The sequence below is a fragment of the Rhinolophus ferrumequinum genome, chromosome 3 (assembly GCF_004115265.2).
Source record: "Rhinolophus ferrumequinum isolate MPI-CBG mRhiFer1 chromosome 3, mRhiFer1_v1.p, whole genome shotgun sequence".
Lineage (NCBI taxonomy): Eukaryota > Metazoa > Chordata > Mammalia > Chiroptera > Rhinolophidae > Rhinolophus > Rhinolophus ferrumequinum.
The window spans coordinates 99,509,495-99,532,422 of NC_046286.1; the positions used below are offsets into that span (position 1 = coordinate 99,509,495).

At 46.5% G+C, this 22,928-nt stretch overlaps 1 protein-coding gene across 4 annotated transcripts in view; it reads left to right on the plus strand.

Moving 5' to 3' along the window:
- The window catches only part of ZDHHC14 (zinc finger DHHC-type palmitoyltransferase 14), a 252,179-nt gene that overhangs the window by 190,903 nt on the left and 38,348 nt on the right, over positions 1–22,928 (plus strand). For all 4 annotated transcript variants that reach the window (XM_033098468.1, XM_033098478.1, XM_033098487.1 and 1 more), the window contains exons 4-5: positions 13,028–13,165; positions 16,782–16,830. In XM_033098468.1, the coding sequence (XP_032954359.1) occupies positions 13,028–13,165; positions 16,782–16,830 (187 nt within the window). The remainder of the gene's footprint in view (positions 1–13,027; positions 13,166–16,781; positions 16,831–22,928) is intronic.

A 22,928-nucleotide genomic window follows, 5' to 3' on the forward strand; every position in this document is an offset into this window, starting at 1 on the left:
GGTCTTCTAGAGGACACCCCGCCCTCCACTCCACTCCGCATCCAGTCCACCCTCTACGATTCCAAATAGAATCTGATCACACTGCCTCTCCCCTCGAAAGCGCTTTCCAGGAGGTTAAGGCCCAAATGCTGAACCTGGTCTGCAAGATCTGTGCCCTGCCACCTTTCCAGCTCAGCTGGCGCCACACTCCTCGCTGGCTGGGCTCCTCTCAGTTCCTGGAACATGCCACGGCCCTCTCTGTGAACTCCTCCCCACCCCATTGCACACCCCTCCCACGGCTTCCTTTCCTTTGCCTTCAGAGCGCTGGCCAGGTGTTACGATACACTGCGGGCTTATGTGGTGATGGTCTCGCCCCATGGGAGTAAAGCTCCAAGAGGGCAGGCCAGTCTGTGTGTGTCCCTTAGCAGTTGTTCCCGCACCTTGTCTGGCACACAGCTGCTCGGTGATTATTTGCTGGAGGGAGGGAGGAGAGAAGGAAGGAAGGAAGGGGAGAAAGGAGAAAAAGAGAATTGGATATTCCTCTGCCTGTATCTGCCTTCACCTCTCCATTTTACCTTTCTCTCTTTTCAAAAAACAAAATATATTGTTTTTTGGCTCTATGACTAGGTTAATGTTCTTAGCTGGAACAAAAATGTTTCCTTCCCCCAATCTAAAATAAATAAAGCCCCCACTCTCAACCTCCTAGCAGTACAAATGAAAAGTTTCAGACTCCAAGAGAAATGATAAAAGTTTTTAATTAAGTCCAATCAGGAATTAGTAACTCTGACACAGTTTTGGGAGGATGGAAATTACATTATTGAAAATAACGAATAATGCACTTAGGCCTATTACAGATATAACTTATACGAATACATTCATTAGTCACTCAACAAATATTAGAGGGCCTAATGTGCTAGCTACAAATTTGAATAAAACAGTACCTTGCAAACTTTTTCCCCTGCAAGTCACAGTAAGAAATGCATTTTTTATTGGGACTCAATGTACACAAGTGCTCAGATAAGTTTTATAAAGCAGTACTTAACATGACTACATAAGACACTTTGATATTTTCTATTTTTTTTAATGGTGATCATGACCTATTAAATTAATTTCATGACCCACTGCTTAATCATAGTCCTTAGTTTGGAAAACCCTGAAGAAAACAGGCCCTTCCTATAAGTGAAGTAGCTCCCATTCTGTGTGGGCAGATGACTGCGGCAGTCATACAGGGTCATACAGGCTCATACAGGTTATAGAGGCTCCTACAGGGTCATACAAGGTCATACAGGCTCATACAAGGTTATAGATGCTCCTACAGCGTCATACAGGGTCATACAAGGTCATACAAGCTCATACAAGGTTATAGAGGCTCCTACAGGCTCATACAAGGTCAGACAGGTCATGCAGGCTCATGTGGGCTCCTACAGGGTCATACAGGGTTATACAGGGTCCTACAAGGTCATACAGAGTCATACACGGCGCCAGCCCTGAGCAGGGTTGGGATTTTATGGTGTGTACCTTCCAGACCCAAGTATGGCACATTTAACAGGCCAATTAGCAGGTAAGCACCATCCTGCCTGCCTTCTTAGAACAACTCAACTTGAAAATTAGTTGTTGAAATTAGTTTAATTTCAGCAAAGTAAACCAATAGGTCAACCATTCTTAACCCGGGGTCTAATAATCTTTAGGAAATTGTATGTAAACTGCTGTGTGTGAGTGCTTGAGGGTAGGAGGACCGTAGTTTTCTTCAGATTTTCAAAGCATTAGGGAATTAAAAAAAGGTTGAGAACCACGGCGCTAGAGGTTAAAAACGAAAAACAAACAAAAAAACCCCACCACCATCCCGTCAGCCTCACCCAGGCGAGCAGCACTGTAAGAGCCCTCTCTGCCTCCCTGACAGTTGATCCCAGCTTGGTAGCAAGTATGAGCCTGGGGGGGGGGTCTTTTCTTCTTGTCCCAAGGCTCTCCAAATGGAATGGGATGTTAGCCTACGCTTAAGTGTAACAATTAATCACAACTTCCCCACTGTGCTTTGCTCTGAGAAGCCCTTTGTAAATCCTTTCAGACAATCCAGTAGAATCTCTAGCCACCAGTCAGCCACAGATTAGGAAGGCACATGCCCGGGCCATAACCTATACAGCAGTGAACAAGGTTGGCTCATAGGTGTGCAGGAACCAAGGTTGATTTCATGATGTTGTCGCCATCTTGAAATTCTTAGTCTTTTAATAAGATGCCCTATAGCTCATTTTGCAGTGGGCCCCACAAATTCCATTGCCAATCCTGACCATTAGATGGAAACTTTGGCCTGTCCTTTTGAGTGCTTTTGTTTAGAAAAGCAATTAAAGATCCACTGACTAGACCATCGTGACTCGGCGAAGGGCTTGCATGCTTTATATGAACAACAGCAACAAACAAGAAAACAACACACCATATTTAGAGTCTGAAAAGCCTGTGCTGGCCCGACTGTGGTGGCAGGAGTATTTATATAGAACTTTGTGCTTTCTGAGTGCTTTGGGGCCACCAATTAGTCCTGAGACTAACCTGGGTCTATCAGAGGGTCTTATAAGTTCTGTATTTATAGAGTTTCTGCTACTGAATCCTGCAGCACTTTCTAGTTTTGTGTTGACTTCAGTTCTTGATAAGTTTTATTTAGCTCTAAGATCATAGTGTTTGAGTTGGAAAGAAACTTTTATAGCATATTCAATTGCTGGGGCCCAGAAATCTGCCTAGGTTACATCACTTAGTAGGCAAACGTCCAGGACCCGAATTCAGGTCCTCTAATTTAACAATCCAGTGTCCTCTCAACAGCACCACCAAGCTGTTGTTTTTCAACAGCGCAATACCACACATACTAGGAACTTACCTTGGGACTGCTTAGAATAATTACAGTAAACATTTACTAGCTGACTGTAAACTTTTCTGTGTTTGTGTGTGGTTGTAAACTGTAGGCCATTTTAGAAAATGGACTATAATGAGGAAACTCAATATATAAAACAGATACAGGTCTATCTGCTCTAATTGAAGAAGAAAAGGTGAGACTTTGGGGGTAGGTGCCTCTCAGCACCCAGGGAGCTCAGTTTGGAAACGTCTTCGCTCTGCGGACATGTCAAGGCTGCAGCAAGTGCAGAGTGAGCTGCCCGGAGAATATAACAAAGGGCTGACGGGATCTTGCTTGCTTTGGGAGGTCCCTCGGACAACAGTGTGGAGGACACTAGGACACCCAGGAGATTTTACAATGGCTCATGAAAGAGCTGACAAGGGGCATGCGTCCGTACACGCTCACTGTAATGTCCTTCAGACACGGGGAGCAGAGGCACAGAAGAGATGGTGGGAATGCAGTCAGCCCTCCTGTTGACCGCCTGGATGTGAGGGGTGAGAGCACAGGGTGAGAGAGGAGTGCTTTCTCTACCGTGAGCAACGAGATGCGTGGGGGCTCCCTTTGCTAAAAAGAGGTGGGTTTGTGAGGAGCAGAGAGCACAGGGGAGCGTCATAAATAGCGTTGTGGACGTTCTGGGTGTGAGGTGTCCATAGGACAGGCACAGAACCATCTCGCTGGCAGTTGGAAATATAGCAGGAACTGACCCGAGGAAGGTGTATCAGTGAGACGCACAAAGGCCTGTGGAGCTTGGGGGATCGGTAACATTCAAATGCACCCTCCGGTGGTGCCCTTGTGCTCAGCAGGATTGGCTGCTGGGCTTACTACTCCTAACTGCACCCTCCCGAACCTGTATGTTTGCAGTACATCACCAACCCTTGAACTGAAGGGACAAAGGGATTGTGGGATCTCGGGCACAAACCCTAAAATGCCAAGCACACAGACAGCTGGAGAAGCAGATACTTCAGGAGGCTGAACGTCTGTGCAGAGTGACAGCGTGCTATGAGAATTTGGGAAAACCCTCCAGATGACTTTGAATGTCAAACGCCCTCTCTGCCCTTCTGAGCCTGGCTGTGCTGCTACATATTCTGTATCGCAAATTGGGCAGCCAGGACTTGTTCCAGGAGAACTAGGGTGCCCTTCACACCCGGTTCTCTAGAACTTAAAGCAGGAAGGATCTGAAGGTCTTCTGGCCAAGGCCCCCCTTTTAGAATGGGAAACTGAGGACAAGTATGAGCTTTATATACATGAGTGTCAGCCTCTTAAAAGTATACCCTCCAGGTGACTCTGTCACAGCAAATACTGAAGAAAGGTTAGAGGGGGAGCATTTGCCCCTCTTACTGTCCTGGCTACCATCTGTCCACATAATCTTGTAGCACACAGACATTAGCGGTAGTCACAAGACACAGGGCATATATATAATTGTGTTATCAGATAAGCTATCACGTGAGAGCAGCTTGAAAAGTATTGGGAAGTATAAGCACGGTACATATTTGTGTTTCTTTCCTTGATCTGGTCTTATATTTTTATACTATGTACTCATGATGAAACTGGGTCTACAGTTTTAACTTAAGAAAAATAAGAAGACGTCTTGGAAGTTTTGCAAAGAGGTCTCATTCTGGGTAAAAAATTTTTTTAAAAAGGATACTGCTTTGAACACATCACAGTTTGCTTTTTTCGGGAAGCATCCATTCCATGGAGCCGTGTGTTTTGCTCACAGACACAGCTCTCTCTGCCTTGGATGATGTAGATTTAGATTATTTATTACAAGATCACGGAAGTGTGTTTAGAAAAAGATGCCCATCGGGAATATAATTTTCCAGTTGTTTATATATGTGGTCAAATTAAACAGTTTCGAAGAGCCTTAGAAGAGCTAGTTTTCCATGTATAATGTACCCAAGAGATAACTCAGTTCTGAAATCTTCATTTTGAGGATAAATTGAGACTTCAAAAAACATAGTAATGGACATGAAAGAACATATGTTTCAAAAGAGTGGGGGAAGTGAAAATAGCAGTGAATAGACATCAGAAGTGTATCTAGACCCAGACGTAGCATGGAGGAGCCGGGGCTGAGGCAGCTCCATTTGGCTCTGAGCTTCACTTTCCTCACACGTACCTGGGCATCTGTGTCTCCTATCTCACACGGTCAAAACGGGGTAAGTGCATTAAGGAACGTGATCGAGTCCTGAAAACCAGAAAGCCCTGCAAAGGTATAAGCATTCTGATGTAAGGCAGTGTTGACACTGATCGCGAAGGCTGTAATTTCTGGAGAGGTATGGAAGGTTCCGGTCAAGATGGCGGAGTAGGTAGACACTGTGCCTGCCTCATTATAATTATAATAAATTATAGAATAATCAATCTGGAGAACCATCTGAAGACTAGCTGAACAGAAGTCCTATAACTAATCTAGAGAGGTGTGGAGAAGTTTCCGAGAGGTGTTGGTTGATAGCACGAGCCTGTTTATCAGAATCAGAAGATCATTGTTTTGTTTTGTTTGTTAAAAGGAGTTTATTATCTTGTAAAATATTGGTTGGACAAAAGATCATTGTTTTATTCTGTGGAGAACTAAGGAGAACTCCCAGACATAGTTTTCCTGTCCCTGCAAACCATAAGTCAGTGTGAGGCGGGCGCTGAGAAGGACCTGGGTGGGGGCAGGGAGTGCTGTGGCCCAGGAAGTCGGCTCACTGAACAGTCAAGCATTTGCTTATAGTAGAGCTGATTTCAGACTTTCACAACGTAGCAAGTTACAGCTGGAGAATGAGGACCACCAATGTACCAAGACTGAGGATATACAAATTTGAATTTATAATACTGATTTTATCATAATGATGTAGAGCCCTAATCCAACCACTAAATTCCAGGAAGCTCAAAGACGTGGAGGTGGGGCTCTGATTCTGAGTCTCATGAAGGGGGAAAGTGCTGGGAGTGCCGTAGAGGAGAGGGGGAAACGAAATTCCCCTGCCTCGTTGGAATTTATGACTTCACATGACAACCCACCTCCCAGATCCAAAATGTCGGAATTGTGGGACTTCCTTCTGGGTAGTTACCATCCAGTCCACTTTTTAAAGTAATCTCATTTCTATTCACTTTCTTACATCTCCTTTCAAAAACAATTTACATTACAAACCACATCGTTTCCTACCTTCTCCCTCCCTTTCTCTTTGCTTCTCTGTGGAGACCTTTTTTTTCTCTTCTCAACAGCGTCAATGGCCATTTTTATTTCTAATGCACAGGTCGACCTCATGGTATAAGCTGCTTCAAAATATTTGCATGTTTGTCCGATACATGTTTGTCCCGCCTCCTAGAAGCACAAAATTTCCCCAACATTAGAAAATGGAGTTAAAAACAAAAGTTAAGCAAACCTAGAAAACTTGATGAAATAGAAATATATGAAATTACCTATTTGGGGAGCTGAAGGGAACTCAGTTGTCCGTTAGTCAAGCTCCCTCATTTGATGCCCAGAGAGCCTCAGCGATGTACCAGGCGGTGGCGAGACCAGGCAGGGCAAAGGCGAGCTGGGAGGAAGGAGCCCTTAGCGTCCACATGAGTCACTGTCCAAGGTCATGTTAAATTCTAGTGTAAAGGTTACAATTCTACATTTACTAGTTGGTTTTATACTGAAAAGTTTTCTTTTTTGCTTGTTTGTTTGTTTGTTTTGTTTTTTAACAAATAGAACTAAAGGCTGCAGAATCTTAACTTATGACACATTGGCAAGGACTCAGGACCAGAGAATCCATACAAGTACTAATAAAACACAATCGTTTTGCATTTATTTTTACAGCTCAGGGGGAGTCTTGCAGCTTATCTGATCCAACTTTTTACATGTGAAGAAACTGACTCCCCAGGTGGAAGTGATATATTAATACTTGAAGGCCACAGAGTTAGTTAATATAATTTCCTGACTTTGTTCCTCCATAAAATTAAGCCTATAGAACTTATTTTCATAAAAGGAGCTAAGAAGCTGGGGTGGGGAGGGGTGGTAAGAAACCTTCCTCCCTGATATATCCCTTCGCCCCAGATAACCTAAGCCTCACAGTCTCAATAAATCATCGTGCAAAGCAGCTCTGTCAAATCCAGCGTCTCTATGAGCCATTCCCGCTCCTCTAATGATTGCTTTGCTGAGGATGAGGCCATCTTTCCACACCGTAGAGTACTGCTCGGCAGGCATCCCCAGGTATGAGCTAGGCCTTCTCATATGCTGCAGAGGACAAGGGCCCAGAACAGGCCCAAGGGGCCACCACGCAAGTGCCAGTCTCAGTGTGCCAGCATTCCATCCTGGTACCCATTCCTGCTGATATGCTGTGCCTGGAGCTGCGGGTGTCCTTGGGGTGGCTCCACAAGGGAGGACCAGGTCCTCAGGCCCACCTGCACGGTGACCAGCAGAGAACTGGCACACGAGGCAGTAACAGGTGGTGGCTAAGAGTTCAGATTAGCACCTAGCTGCCAGTGCCAGCTCCTCTGTCTGCCCATCCCTTGTCTGTAAAATGGGCATAATAGCATATACCTCACCAGGTTTGGGGAGAATTAAATGGCACAGTTCACGTGAAGTACTCAGCACAGTGCTTGGCATGCAGCAAGGACTCAAAAAAGGGTGGATAGAAGTGAGAGTGGGGGAGGAGGTGCAGTAAGCCTGTGCTTTCCAAACATCTAACCCATCACTGAATGCAGTAGCGAAGCTATTATAACTTAGGTTTTACTGAAAGCCCTAGAACAGCATGAATTATTTAGTGCCTAAGAACATGGTCCGCTAATACGTTAGCTAGTTAAATATTTAAATGTTCTTATTACATAATTTTATGAACTATGTGGGAACCGTGCGGGCCAGGTAACAATATGTGCCCCTATATGTCAACATTCGTCATCCTAAGAGAACAAAAGATTCTTCCTAAGGCAAGGTTTTTCTCCTTTTGGAGGTAAAATATCCCAGGTTTAAAGAAAAAGTCATTTTGCAGTTCACACCTTTAAAAACATTTAACTTAATTAAAATCGAATTAACATTTAAATTAGAAGTTTTACATTTTAATTGTGTCTATTATTTCGCATGCTTTTGAAAACTCTCTTGGAGAAAGGAGTTGATTAGTCCCCTTCTCCTGACCAAAGCTGAGACCAAAGCCCACAATGGCTGTATGGAAAATGCAGAATTTTCCAGCCACCCATGCTTGGCCTTAGGGTGATTTTTATCTATCTCTGGATCCCACTCTTGAGGACCCATATTAGAGTCTGTCTTTGGGGAGATTTCAAATTCTTAACATTATATTCCTTTCTCTGGCAGCCTTCAAACACAACTTTTGCAAATGCTTTCCCCTTAATATTTCAGTGGATTTTCTGTCCTGTCCCATTTTCATATTTCTCCATTCCTCCTCCTTTTTAAGCCCTCTTTTTCGCATTCCGTCTCTCCCAGAAATTAAACCTTCCTTTAGTCAGAGGAGTGGTACTCTCACTCAGCTCAAGGCCTGCAGCTCCTGGGGACAGTCCCTCACCTTCTTCCCTGGGTCCCTCCTCGGTGAAGTGGGAGGACAGCATCTACCTCGCAAGGCTGTTGTCAAGGATAAATGACGTAATGACGTAACTCAGTGAATGGCAGCTTTAATCATCGTTAACAATATTCTTTTCATCATTTGGGTTAACAACATTGGGCCATAACTCCTTTTCCTAGACTATCTTTCCACTGGCTATTTCAATGGAACCTTTTTCCCCCACTTAGAATCTGAGCTCAGGTGACTTGGAAATTGCTGCCCTTTTCTGAATTCCACCCCTAACCTCCTGGTTTCCGAGGGGCGTCTATGGACTGTTACTAGAACCATGTCTGCCTCCGCGGTTAGCAGGACAGGCCAGGGGCCACTTCTCTCCATGAGCTGGTTCACACTAACAACTGTTCGCTCAGCTCTTAGCCTCCAGTCACCATCTTCCAGCCTTCAGCCTTCCCCAAACGTACTCAGATTTCACAGACCCCTACCTTTCCTGCGGTTGGCTTGTGCGAAATCTTATCTTTCACTATCGTTTTCCATTGTCTCCACCTGGCAACCAGGAGCAGGGAGCACTTGGAAACCGACTCCAGGCAATTAGAGGTGTCTCTTCCTTCACTGAGAGCACAATGGTGCTGTGTCTGCCACACGCCAGGCTCTCAGGTAGGTGCCAGGGCTACGAGGGTGACTAGAAATGATTCTCGCCTTGCACACATCATCACAGGGCAGAGTGATGCTAAACTAACTGAGGTGTGGTCAGGGCCCCCCGCTAGCTAACTCAGGTCTCGAATTATTAGAGAACCTTCTAGGTGGTGTCAGTGCCCCACGCCGCACCATGTTCCCTTCCCTCCCCCCAGGCTCTGTTTCTGTGTGGCCTCTTACAGGGAACAGCTCCTCATTCTCTTCAAAGGAACCCTCCAGAGACAATGTAGGATCCAAACTTCAGACTCAGGGATGTAGCAAGAGCTCCAAAGTGCTTTTTCAAAGACCTTCCCATCACGCCCCACCCCCACGCCCCAGGACAGAAGACAGCCTGTTCAACGTTTCCACACAGAAATGCTCCAAATCGACCTCTAATAATAGTTGTTTGAAACGTCTCAGATGTTGTGGTTGCACGCAGCTTGCGTTGCCAGTTGTCGGGTTCCCCTCTCCTCCTCCAGATGTTCTCCCTCCCAGCCAATGACTGCTTCCCTCAGTTCCCTGGGAGCCACATCGTGTGTCAGCTGTGGCCACTCACTCTCTTCCCAGCTCGGCTGGAGCCCAGCTCTTGTCTGCTCTTCTTCCCGGGAAACCGAATAACATGAGCCTCTCCATTCTAAATGATCCCACGCAGCTCCCAAGCTTCCCCCAGTCCTCTGGGCTACAGCCAGAAGCATGCAGGATAGGGCGAGCCACCCCCTGTCCCATTTATCCTTGACCCATGAAGGGAGGCTGTTGTATGCTGCCAACGGTGGTGAGAGAGCAGACTGATCTCAGCACTCAGTTAGTTTTTCCTCTGTTAGGCGTTCGTTCCTGGGGTCTGAGAGGATTTTTGAGTCTGAAATAGTGTCCTCACCAAAGACGATGAGGAACCCCTTGACGCCACAGAGTGTCATTGGTTGTTGTTTTTTTCTTAGTGGCCCTAGCACTTGCTACAACGCCGGGCATGTGGCACATATTTAAGAAAGGCACTTGACAGTCGTGGCAAGAGTCCTGGAGGCAGATGGAGCTGGGCCCCGTCCCAGCCTTGCTATGCGCTAACTGTGTGACGTTGGGCAATGTACTTGCTCACGTGGGTGCCCCTTCGGTAGTTCGAGGGTTCATTCAGTCATTTGGCAGATGTTTATTAAAGGCTTCGGGTAGAACTAGCAGATAAAAGCAAATGAAAACTAAGATAATTTTAGATAAAGATGGGGCTAGCTGACAGGACTGACTCATAGATTGGACGTGAGGGTGAAGGGAAAGGACAGGTCAACAGTGGAGCCTGGTTGAACAGAGGTAGGTGGGGAATGTGAAGAGGAGAGAGAGAATGGGAAGCTCTCTCTGGGTGTCAAGTTTGAGACGTCAGCCACATCAGCGTGAGTCAGCCGCCGAAGACGATACGTGGCCATTTTGGTGTCATCAGTGTATAGCTGGCATTTGAACTTGGGATGAAGAGAGAGTGTCCAGTGAGAGAGAGAGGGTCCGTGGAGAAGAGAAGAGGCCCAGCCTGACCCCTGGGTGCAGCCCACAGCCAGAAGTCAGGCAGAGAGGGGAGCTGAGGAAGGCGGTGGGAGGAGGGCACCAGGGTCGGGGAGCGAGAGGACTATAAGGTGGCCGTTAGACAGACAGCCCTGGACTCCGATGCTTGTTCCTCAGAGATGCCCACGGAGTCTGTCAGCTCATTTACCACCATGTATTCAACCAACACCAAGAAGGACATGAAAAACATTAAGTAAAACAATTGCTCAGTGAGCCTACATTTTCGGTGGGATTTTCGTCCGCCAAGAAAAAGTTTTCAATAAGACAAGTTCCGAATGGAAACTGCTTTCAGCTCAGGGCTGCCAGGGAGCCAGGCGCTCACACCCGTCGCTGGTATCCCAGACGCCACGAGCAGCGTCTCATGCGTCTCATCTGTAGCTTTTGCTACTCCTTGCTCCGCCTCCCTCGGGAAAGCACGGCATCACAGCTTAGCTAATAGTAAACTTCTAAGCTAAAGATACAACTGCCATCTGCCCCCTCCCTGAAAAGATCCACAGTGGGCTGCCGAGACCGTGACACTTCGGAGGGGGCATCACAGCGTCAGTGATGCCCCCACGCTCTGTGGTCTTCTTTGCTGCTCAATTTTCACTCCAGAGAAGAGGCCCATCCAACACAGAGATCAGCTTTGACAGCTCGAATCAGAGGTGCCTTCTTACCACCTGCCTCTGTGCCCCAGCCTCTACTTCTCACTCCCATTTTCTATATTCAGGTATGAAGAAGAAAAGAGGTTTCTCAAAATGACAGCCTCCAAGTCTTAGGAAAGTCTGGCTGATTCAGACATTTTTCTCTCTTTGTACTTTGTGTAAACCTCGCCACTGCACCGCCTGTGGAGATCAGCGACTTGGGGAAATGATTAGGGTTCCCTTTGCAGCTGCGTGGGGTTGTCAGCACGCGTGAACATGTAACTCACATGGGTACACCCGTAGGAGTTGCTTTCCTTTGAGTGTCGGCATCGTTTAGGCCACCCGCTTGTCACCAGGACAGCAAGCTCTGACATTTCTCTTTGGAGCCTCTGCTGAGATTGGCTGTTGCTCGTTAATATCTCTTGCAGACAACAGTGAATCTTACAGTTCCTCTGCCACCACCATGTCCAGGTGTCCTCAGGCCCTTTTCAAGAAATAAGCTTGCCCTAGACATAAAATGTGAGATGAGTGACTTAGGATAGGTGATCAGAGCATAATGAAGTTGACTACCTTGGATAACTTTGTTTTCTTTACATAGTCTCACCTCATGTAGCCCTCTCTGTTTTTAAAGCACATACGGATAGATAAAATGTGAAAATTGGCCAGAAATAAGTTCGGAAAAGAGCCCAAATAAAAAGCTAGGTCGTATGCCTAGCATTCTCCCATCCCCACGCAGGCATTTGGAGGTGAGGGGGTGTGTTAGAGATACTCTCCATAGTCCTTCTGAATAGAAGATCAGCTGAGTGGTATGGTAGAGAAGCACTTAGCCATTACTTGCAAATGGAAGAATAAATCACAAATGCATTACAGATGTCATATGAAATGCCCAAGGTGAGAAGACGTGGGTTTGTACCTAGTGTACCTGGGGTAACAGTATAAGAATGCCCGAAGCCAGGGCTATGTCATTTACAAAGTGCTGGGGGCAGCCTGTGCATTGGGAAGACGGGATCAACCCCGAGAAAGACGTGGTTGCCACTGCTTCTGAGCTGTGTGGTCCCATGCAAATCGTCTCCCTTCTCTCTAAGCTTCAGTTTGCTCATCTGTAAAATAGGGCAACATCACCATTTTCCTCAAAGGAACGTTTCAAGGCCAAATACATTAATGTATATCACCGCTCTTGACAAAACTACAAAGCATCATATATGGTTTTTTATTAATGCCTTCCCAGACATTAATTTATTTAACCCACAAGAACTCCATAAAGTATCCTTGTATTACGGGTGAGGAAGCTGAAAACTGTGGATTAAAAGATCCCGTGTACTACATTGCACTTTAAAAAAATGACATCAATTGTCATACGACTATCGAAATAGCACAGATATTTCTTAGGGAGCAGTTGTAACTGGAATGGGGAACCAGGGATTGTCCCTCTGTCCTGTCCCAGGCACCTTCGGCCCTCTCTCTGCTGCCACTTACCATGCAAAGCGGTTACCCTCATGAAAGGTGCAGACCCTACGCCGCCCAGCCCAGCAGTTAGTGTCCAAGGTGTCAGTACCATATTAAGAGAAGACCATTCTGTGAACCAAAGAGGTTTCTTTTACAAGAATGAAATTTTTACTTTTCAAATTGTAATTGGATTAAATGCATACTCTTTGTTTCCTCAAAACAGCTAAGTTCTGTTGAAAGAATAATTATGGTCTTGAAATGTAATGTTAAGCATTATTTTGATTGTTAATTTGGAAATACATAGTGTGAGATCATTTTGTTATATTATCAGAGTTTTGGGTGGTGGGGGAGGAGCTCTCATGTAAAAAGACATTTTATTAATTGATTTCCTTTTTTTTTTTTTCTGCCTCTCATTTCAGAACGGTTTGATCACCACTGTCCCTGGGTAGGCAACTGTGTGGGGAAAAGAAACTACAGATTTTTTTATATGTTTATTTTATCTCTGTCTTTTCTGACAGTCTTTATATTTGCATTCGTTATCACCCACGTCATTCTTCGTAAGTATGCTGGCGAAATCAGATTACGTATGTAACCATTTGCCTGACTTTGGTTTTCTGATTTAATTTTGATTTAATATTTTGATCATTTCGGGCTTTCTCTTCTCTTTCCCTTCTCCCTGTGCCCTTCCTCACTTCCAGCCTGCCCCCTTTTCTGTTTCTGGCCTTCCTCCATCCCCGTCATCCTCCCCCTCCTCCCTTCCATGCCCCATCCCCATCCTTCCAAGAGCAGCTGCCAGGGTCACACCTGGGTCAGGCTCTCTTTAACTTAACAAGGCTTTTCCCTTGATATACTTGTTCCTATTCCAACCTCAGTGACTTCACTTTCTGTTCTGCTAAGGGATCCCCTAGAAGAACCAAATCAGACCCACATTTTGCCCAGGGGGTAATGGCTGCAGTAATAACCATAGAACAGTAGAGCTTTTTTATTTTTTTAACATATTATCTACTTAAGCAATCACCCTCTCTAGAAAAGAAGCATCTAGGAATAAAGACTAGGTTTTCTTACATGCATGTCTACATATGTTAAAGATGCATGTTTGATAAGGTGTTCATGCGTCTGCTAAAACATCAGTAAACGACCCCTGGCATATGAAGGAAGCAACCTGATGAAAAATGAGATTTAATATATTGGGGCGCTAAAAATATGTACACAAGTGGACACTTTGGTCAACGTTGCTCAAGCAGTCGTTCGCCGTCATCAGGAGTGTCTGGACGCGGATGGGAACCACTTTGAGCACCTCTTGTCATTGCAGAAGTCAAACGTGACTTGTTATCAGTATATATTGAGTATTACGATTTTAATAGTTTTTCCTTTCTTAAAATGTGTATACATTTTTTGGCACCTTCTGGATACTTGAAGCAAATGGCATTTTTCATTCCCATTTCTGAAGGTCATAACTTTGAATTTCTTTCGTCTCTTGGCCATTCACTTTGCCATACTGGGGAGTGATGAGAAGGAAGGTAATTAGCCTTGAACTATAAAGTTTTTTTGAACTGTACAGTTAAGCCTTTAAACTTCCATTACAGCGCCATTAGCAACATGAAAGGCCAGCAATACCTCTTGTTCACAATCCTGAAGTACAACCGGCCATTAGCAAGTACAGAGCCTCTTTCTGAAACGTTCCAGAAAGCATCAGAGTGCATTCCTCACTTTCTTCCCATGCAGCAGCGCTGAAACCACAAGTAGGGGGTGCTAAGGCTGAGGTTAGAAAGACTTTCCTCCCCCTCCCTTTCGGTGGGGTTTGTATGGGACCTGGGGGAAGTGGGTGTCATGGAAAGTTTCACGTTAGTTCTTTTTAAATATTGGCCAATTCTGGACATTAGATGGAATATTCCAACTTTTCCTAGGCATTTTGAGTCCTAGTTCCCACTCTTCCTGACTGAAATCCTTTCATCTGAATGTGACACAAATTTGTAATATGTGCTTGAGAGCCGTAACTTGACAGGATTGCAAAACGTGGGTTGAGGTTCGTTAGAGACCTTTCCCATGTGACCTGGGGATGATGGCTCTGCAGAGGCCCCTTTCTCTCTATTTTCAGAGGGGCAAAATGGCAGAAGTAACCAGGGTCGTATCTGTGTATTAATGAACAAAAGAATCAGAGAGAAGAAGCAATTGTGTACACAACTGCGGAAGAAATAAGTACTGATATTCCAGCGTAGTATGTATGACACTGACAGATAGTGTTTCCACATTACATTTCTACATCATCCTTAGGAACTTCGAAATGCTTTCCTATAATATATATTATCACATGTATTTATGGCCTTGCCCCTACATTCTGGATATCAAGGGCCAGTTTTCGTTTGCTCAACCATACACGTAAACTCTGGGAAAACACACACACACACACACACACATACACACACACTCTCACACACACACACACACACACACTCTCACACACACACACACATAAACACGCTGTGAAGACAGCTGCCTGCCACCACAGTTGGGCTGATGTGCCTTTCCCTTTTCATCTCCTTTAAAGTTTCACCTACCCTGGCTCCAGGTTTGCTGTGGTTTATGCTTATATATTGCCAATCCCATCTTCCACAAAAAAGGCATTCAGAATTTATCTGCCTGCAAGTTACCAAACATTGTAGACAAAAGCAAATAATTTTCCTCTCAGCTGTTCTGCGTGTCCCTTCCCCCCAAAAAATCGTAAACAACGTCACCCCAACCCCCCTTTTGGCTTGGCCTGTAGGCTTTCAGGAAGGGCAGACGTTTTTCTATGGTTCCCATTATTCCCCATAAGATGCTGAGAACACTGGCAAAGGCAGACGGCTATTTGAGAGCAGCTGGGGAACTGTCACCTGAGTTCCCCCTGCCAGGTAAGGGTCTCTCAGAGGGGGGCCATGATTGGGTAGGGAGAGCAGGTAAGAAATCTGTCACCGCAGAGATTCCTGGCAGGGTGGTGTCTGGAATTCCTCATAGAGGAAGGAGAGTTTGGAAAAGCAATACAATTTGGATGCAGTAGGGAAAGAGAAATCATTCCTTCCGGTCTCACCTTGCCTCGAGGTTGTGTTTGCTCTAAGATCTGCAGCAGTCCACTTGCTGGTTTTGCCCTACTGGCCTAGCAGGGTTGGAAGAGAGAGCCCTAAGCTTTCCTTATTAGTTCTCCCACTGGTTGGCTTCCCTCGTGCCTCAGTGGTGGCCAGTGGGCGCAGAGGAAGGGGAGCACAGCACAGAGGGAATGGAACTCGAGGAAGAATGTGGAGCCTTCCATAGCTGGACACAGTTTCCAGTTACACAGAGGGGTCCAGAACCCTGCCTCCCACGCCCACGTTGCAGCCACGCCAGCAGAAATCACTGCACCAGTCCTGTTGCATCTTCTCCCTATTCATCTCATCCCTGCCCCAGGCCACATCATGTCCCCAGACGTGTAGTTCCACGCAGCATAGCAAGGACCCAACATCACCACTCCACGATGGGCGCTTCTAGAGTCCCTCCGTATGGGTTTTAAGTCATAAAACCATAATGTCAATGCATAAAGTAAAAATTGCTTCTCGTCAGATGCATCTTTATTCAAGCCATTAAAGAAATGTTTTCTTGCACAGACAGCTCATATTAAAATGTCTTAAACCCAGAAGGGGTTAGTAATAAACTTCGGTTTTATGAGTTTATTTACTCTGGACACAGAGAAAAACATCTTTTATACGTAGCCTAGTTTCTAGGGCATCCAGGGTCAAAAGTTAACAAACTCCAGAAAAACAGTCTTTCATAAAAGAAGAGAAAAAAAATCACATATAGTATTCTGTTTTCCTCTTAAAATGAGCCTTCCATAGCCTCCATTCCTCTTAAAATGAGGAAAACAAAGGAGTAATCAGAGCTATAATTTATGGGGAAGTATGCAGACATCCATCTGTTTTTATTGAAAAAAGTATCCTGCAGATGTTGGGTCAAATTATGAAAATGCCATTTTCTCGTTGAATAACTTTAGTGGAATCTCAATCTCGGATCAGTACACTGAGTGCCGTAGCACATACAAAATATAATTATTTAATTGATCTTCAGACACCTACTATTTTTATGTAGACGAGAGAGCTTTCAGCATGAAGGCTGTTTTTCTGGAAGTGAATGTTTGAATACTAAATTCTGGTTTCATTCCCACAGGTTCACAACAAACAGGATTCCTAAATGCTCTTAAGGACAGTCCTGCAAGATATCCTTTGTGGTTGTTGCATTTGTGACAAGGCTAACATGTTAAGTACTGGACCAGTCTTCTACTCAGTTACCTCTTCATCTTGGGCTTGGGCTTGAATCCTCAGAAACCGTATTCTTTTTTGTTCTGTCAAGCATCCAAAGAACTCTCTAATGTTTACTTATATGAGTAAGAGCATCTGAATGCTTGAACTTCGAACTTGTGACTCATTTAGCCTTGTTCAGATTGAAGTGCTTTTTAGCTAGAAAACCAAGTGTGAAGTCTCGCCCACCCCAGAAGCCCCACACTGAGTTGTGTTAAATCAGGTTGTTTGGGGAGAAGTAAGGCTGTGAGCTCCTACTGACTTCCTTTGGAACAGCAGGTGGTCCCTACGGAGTATCCATGGACGACCCTGTGTGGGTCCCTTGCTTGGTAGTCAGCCGCCAGATGGGAATCCCCCGAGCCTCTGTGTGGATTGTCTCGGGGTGCAGCTTGGCATTTCTCTGGGCAGTAAGGATGACCCGTGTTTATTTGCAGGAACAGAAAACCTTTTCACAGCCCAGAACAGACTGAGATGGTTCATCTCCACTCATTTGGATTACTCCCATCCTTTCACACAGTACATATGAGCATGAGCCTTAGAATTTTAAACTTCTTTAAAAAAATATTCCCCCATTAAGTGCTTACCTGGCTTCCCATCCCTCCCCTGCCCGGCTAGATTTTACACTAACTGGCGTAGCATCTGCCTGCTGGGCCCCTTGACCTGGCTCCTTCTAGGACCCAGTTCTCTTTCTTCTTCATATAACCACGTCAACTGGACTTGAACTCCTCATTACTCCTGTGAGTCGTCACCTTGTGGTAGACAATTCATAAAGAATGAAGAACTTGACTGACGTGTACATATCGTGTGCATACATTTCAGTGGACGGATGGACACCAATGACAGGGGTTTCTATAAGAGGGGCGGGGAGGAACACCTCCTCACTGGTGTGTGTGTGGGGGGTTCAGCTACTCCGTTGCCTGGGGCCTGCAAGCTACCTGCTGCTCCCCTTGGCTCTCCTTGGGCACCTTTGGGCACAGCTCCCCCCACTGGAGCAGAGCTGCGTGCGGTTGGGCTTGTTGCTGCCTAGTCTTCTCTGTATCCACAACAGACTTCCCAACGTGGGGGTCTTATCCTCTCACAGCCCTGGGAGGAGTCGAAGGAAAGACCAGGTAGCAAGTCCTAGACTGGAATAATTGCTTGTAATTCCTGAGCTGTCATCGTTAGTTATGAGGTCTGGGTCATTTCTTTTAACCCTTTCGTGTCTCAATGTTTTGACCTGTGGTAGTCAAACCACTCTGCACTTGACAATGCTCTGTCGACAAAATCAACTATTGGGAATGTATGGGAGAACACTCAACGGCAAGGCATTGCTTATGTGCCTGGCACGAGTGGTTTCAGGGAGGCTTCTTTTTGTGACAATATGTGCGATGGCCAGCCTCTGCCAGAACCTTCTTTTAGAGCACACATGTCTGCTCATTCTCATAGTTTGGCTGTGCTTGTAATCTGTATAATCAAGAGCATTGTGTTCCCCCATCAGGGGAATAGACAGATGTTACAGATAGAAAGAAAGAGTGGCAATGGATTCGAAATGGTATGTTGACTGCTGGAGAAACTATTCCCGTGGAAAAGGGAGGAGAGAGAAATGCTCGTTTGGTCCAGAGCAAATTTTAGCTTATTTTCCCTCTGACTATCATTCTCAGGTGGAAGTAAAGAGTTTTCCCTATGGCCCGGTTTGAAAATGCCTAAAAATCTCAGCCACTGCCTTTCCAAACAGCGTTGCTGTGTCTAGCTGCCGCCCCTCCATCAATAGCCTGATGCTTTCCCTGTTGAGGGTGTTACCCAGGCATGTCCTCCATGTTCAGGAGGTTGGTGGCCACAGTCTGGCGGCCACAACCTGCTCTGAGAGCGTGACAGGCCCCATACAGCATCCAGACACAGCTGGGCTGTAAGATATCTGGGCCCTCCTGGTAATGGCCTCTCTCGGCCCTGCTCCGGTGCGTGTCGGCCGTATTAGCTTCCTGTTGCTGCTGTAATGAAGAGCCACAAATTTAGAGGCTTAAAACACCATAAATTTGTCATCACATTGTTCTATAGGTCAAAGTCCAGTAAGCCAGCATGGTTTCTGCTCTAGGTCCCACAAAACTGAAATCGAGGTGTTAGCCAGCCTGGACTCGTATCTGACGACTTTGGGGAGAATCCTCTCCCAGGCTCGCTCAGGTGGTTCACTGAATTTATGGGTTAGAAGACGAGGTCCCCGCTTCCTTGATACACCCCTGACTCATGAGTCCTTTCCTTTTCAAAGCCAGCACCAGTGGATCAAGTCCCACTCACACTCTGTGTCTCTTCTGCCCCGTCTTCCGCCATCTCTCTATTATGATTATTGTCATCATAACTTTGCTCCTACCCATTTGAGTCCCACTGGGTTTTGAGACACCTCCTGAAATGCACTGTCACGCTGGGCTCCTGCCTGGAAAAAGACAACCTAACGCTGAAGCCAGAATATCCCAGGGCAGCTGCCTCAGCCAAGAGGAAAGACTCTGATCAAACCACCTCATTTCTCTCCCAAAGAAAAGCTAGAGCCAAGAGCGAGGTTCAGGTGGGATCTGACAGCAAAGCTGCCTGTCTGTACCCAGTAGGGAAGAGACGAGCAGGGAGGTGACATGAGCAGTATGGGCAGTGCTCTCAGCCCTAATCGTCTGGATTCTTTTTAGATATAGAACAGAATGTCAGGAACATCAGACATACCCATACTGTAAAGTGAGGTGCTGGGTGGGTCTTCTCATCACAAAGCACAATAATATTTTATGTGTGCTACTAACACCCCTTCCCCAATCAACTGTATGAGGACCAAAGGCCCCCTGTTCTGACGGGTGTTCTCTGCAATATGTGCTTTGGAGAAGAATCTCTCTCTCTTCAATGAGTCTATTAAGAAGTGAGTTATGTTGGTTTATCATAAGCTTGTATTCCAGAAGAAAAATATGCTTTAGGTTCTACTGGCTTCTGATGTGCTTTTGGAAAAATACGATGTTCTGGTCGGTGGTGATATGTATGTGAGAAGTAGGGCTAGACCCCATTGGGACAGCTGGTCAGTATATCTGGCTGTCTGTGTGGCTTGGGAGCTGGATGGGGATGGTGGGACGGAAGCTTCTGGAGGGGCAGCTCTCAGCTCACTGAGCAGTGTGCTCACCACTGCTCAGAAATGGCGTAGCCCAGGGAAGCAGTGAGACCACAGAGGGTGCTCGAAAGGAGGGTGCATCCTGCTTGTCAGTTTGATAGGAGATTCCAGCACCAGATAAATGTTAAATTCAATAGCTCTAAGCTCCGTTCCACTGCGGAGTCCTGAGAGCTTGGGAATCTCTTTTAAGGTAGTTGATTTATGATGGATGAGACTGATCTGTGACATTTTACTCATAGAAGCTGTCCTCTGATTAATGGCATTGTTGCCTCCAGCTCGTGCTCTCCAGACCTGCAGTCTGTGTGGAGCAAGAATCTACGAGGCACGGCACTGACCTATTAAAACAAGGGCGGTTTTCTGGCTGAATTGCCTGAGCACAGGACTAGAGTCTAGTGTAACTTTTGCAGGTGCTCTCTGCAGAGTGTTCTCAGGCAAGGAAATAACTTACGTTTAAAATTGTTCAGTGGCCTTCAATTGGATCCTCTGACCATGATATAAAAATACTTTGATGAGGAAGGAGGACACAGGCAAAGGTTTCCCACCATGGATTTACTGTACAAAATGTCCAACTGAAAACAATGCCTTCGATGAAGTGAGATTAGAAATAATGGCTAATGAACAACCGACCAAGACCACTCATCAGAAATACTGACAGGAAGGATGAAAACATCGATCAACTAAAAGCTCCTCCTCAGACCCACATGAAACAGCAAGACTTTAACAGAAAGGAATCAACCAGCTCATTCAATAAGCCGACCGGGACTGGATGGGGTCTCGTTCCAGAGTGTGGCCAAGTGAGGGCGGAGGGAAGGCGAGCAGAGGGGGCAGGGGCGGCGGGAGGGAACACCGTGAGTGGCTGTGGGTAGGACGCCTGGCTCCTTTTCAGGAGCAGCCTCTTCCCACTGTGCACCCTCAGCCCTGTCTGTGGTGAGAAGAGGGGGAAGGAAGCTTGCTGGCCTCCCTCTTCTTCCTCCTCCTTCTCCACCTCCCCTAGTCTGCTCCCTGACCTGAAGCCACTTCTTCCCTTTCATCTCTGCGTCAGAGAAGCAGTGAGGGGCAGGCCTCTAGGGCAATGGGATGGCTGCCTGGTGCTACGAACTTTGAAGAACCTCCTGGCCTTCCCTAGGGAGAGGGACAAAAGGAGAGTCTTCTCCAAACAGGATGTCACTGGTCCTCAGTCCACACAGCCAGACAGGTCCCAACAGAGGAGACCCACTGTGTATCTGTTTCCTTCAAACTCTTTTTACTGAATGCCCACCGCATGCAAAACCTGCTGGGGTTACAAAGTCAAAACCAAACCAAAAAACAATCCGTCCAGAGTTTGAAGCACATTCCATCAAAAGGGGACAGAGCAGCGATGGGGGCAGCACGATTCATTTTTCTCAAGGAACATCTGTTGATGCCAAAATCGGGGCTATGACTCTGATTTCTTAAAAGCAGAATAAGTCTTAAGTGTCATAAAAAGAAGTCGTAGAATGCACTTGAAGTGGGGAGTGAGATCCAGAAGGAAGATGTACACCCTGCAAGGAAATCAGGAAAGGCATAGACAGGTGGCATTTGCACAGGGTTTGGAAAGATGGGTGGAGTTCTAACAGGAGAATGGAGAGGAGAGGTCCCTGGCAGGGCCAAGGGCCTGAGCCAGGCCCCAGGTGGGTGTGCCGCGTTTGTAGGGAAGAGCAGGCCTTTTCTAAGGCTCCAGGCGGACTTGTGTTCTCTCAGTCACTGGGCAGGGTTGGCAGGGAGTGGCACTGCGGACTAACGGTGCTGGCAATCAACGCTGGGGTCTGCCCTGATGGTATAAGCACACAGATGCTCTTACCGACTAGCTCACGTGGAAGGCGCTGTGATAGCTAAGCCCTGGGGAAGGGGTGGCGGGGAGGGCAGCAGTGATTGCTCCCAGGAGAGGGGGTGGGTCATGACAGCGCCAAACACCAGTGAGGAGCAGCCCCCTTCCCCCGGCCACTGGGGAACCAGCTCAGATTTGGGGCAAGTGAATGACATCAGAGCTGGGGGTTTGTTGCTGTTTTGTTTTTGAGGATATTCATCTTGCAGCAGGGAACAAATGGAGTGAAATAGTGAGGAGACGTTTGCAGAGGACAGGCCCGGAAATCGAAATCCAAGCCAAGCTCAGCTGGGAGCTGGGCAGTGGGACCAGCACCACTGGGAGTGAGGAGGCGGAGGAAGGGCTCAGCGGTTCTGAGGGTTCAGCCCTGGGCACAGGGGCAGGAACTCCGTTTGAGATATGTTTGCCCACAGAACCTAACAGACCACACACGGGAACCTCCACAGCAGCCTAGAGTAACTTTAGGGTCCTCTGGAGTTAAGTGCATGAGATGTGGAAGGACGGGGAAATCAGGTACCCGACAGTGACCCCGTTACAGCCGCATGGGAAACGTTACCAGTGACGCCGGTCAGGGAAGCCACGTGGCCACGCCTCCTGCTCTCGGGCTTCTCAGGTGTGGGAGGCGGAGCCCTGAGGACCAGATGCGCAGGGCCCACAGCCGGCTTTCCGCATCATTTGAGGAGAAGCCTGGAGAGGGGATCCCTGCCCATCAACAGCCATTTCAATGGACCAACGTTAATGTCCAATTAAAAGGATTACAGTCATTTTCAATCATGACTTATTGTTCAGCGCTCCCGAAACAAAGAGTTTTCAGTGGTTGGGAAATCACATGGCAATTAATTCTACATTTGTGGAGGCTTTGGACAGAAGGCCTTTTTATCCCCAATTTGCAGTCATTTCGAGGCACACTCTGGAAGACACGAATGGCCGTCATTGTGTTTTAATGGAATGTGCTAGAAGGCTTGGAGTTGGCCCGAGTGCCCTCGTAAAGGAAAGACACCATAGGCCCAATGGAAAATTCAGGAAGTCAGCACAGGCCTTCGCTAACACTAGGCTTT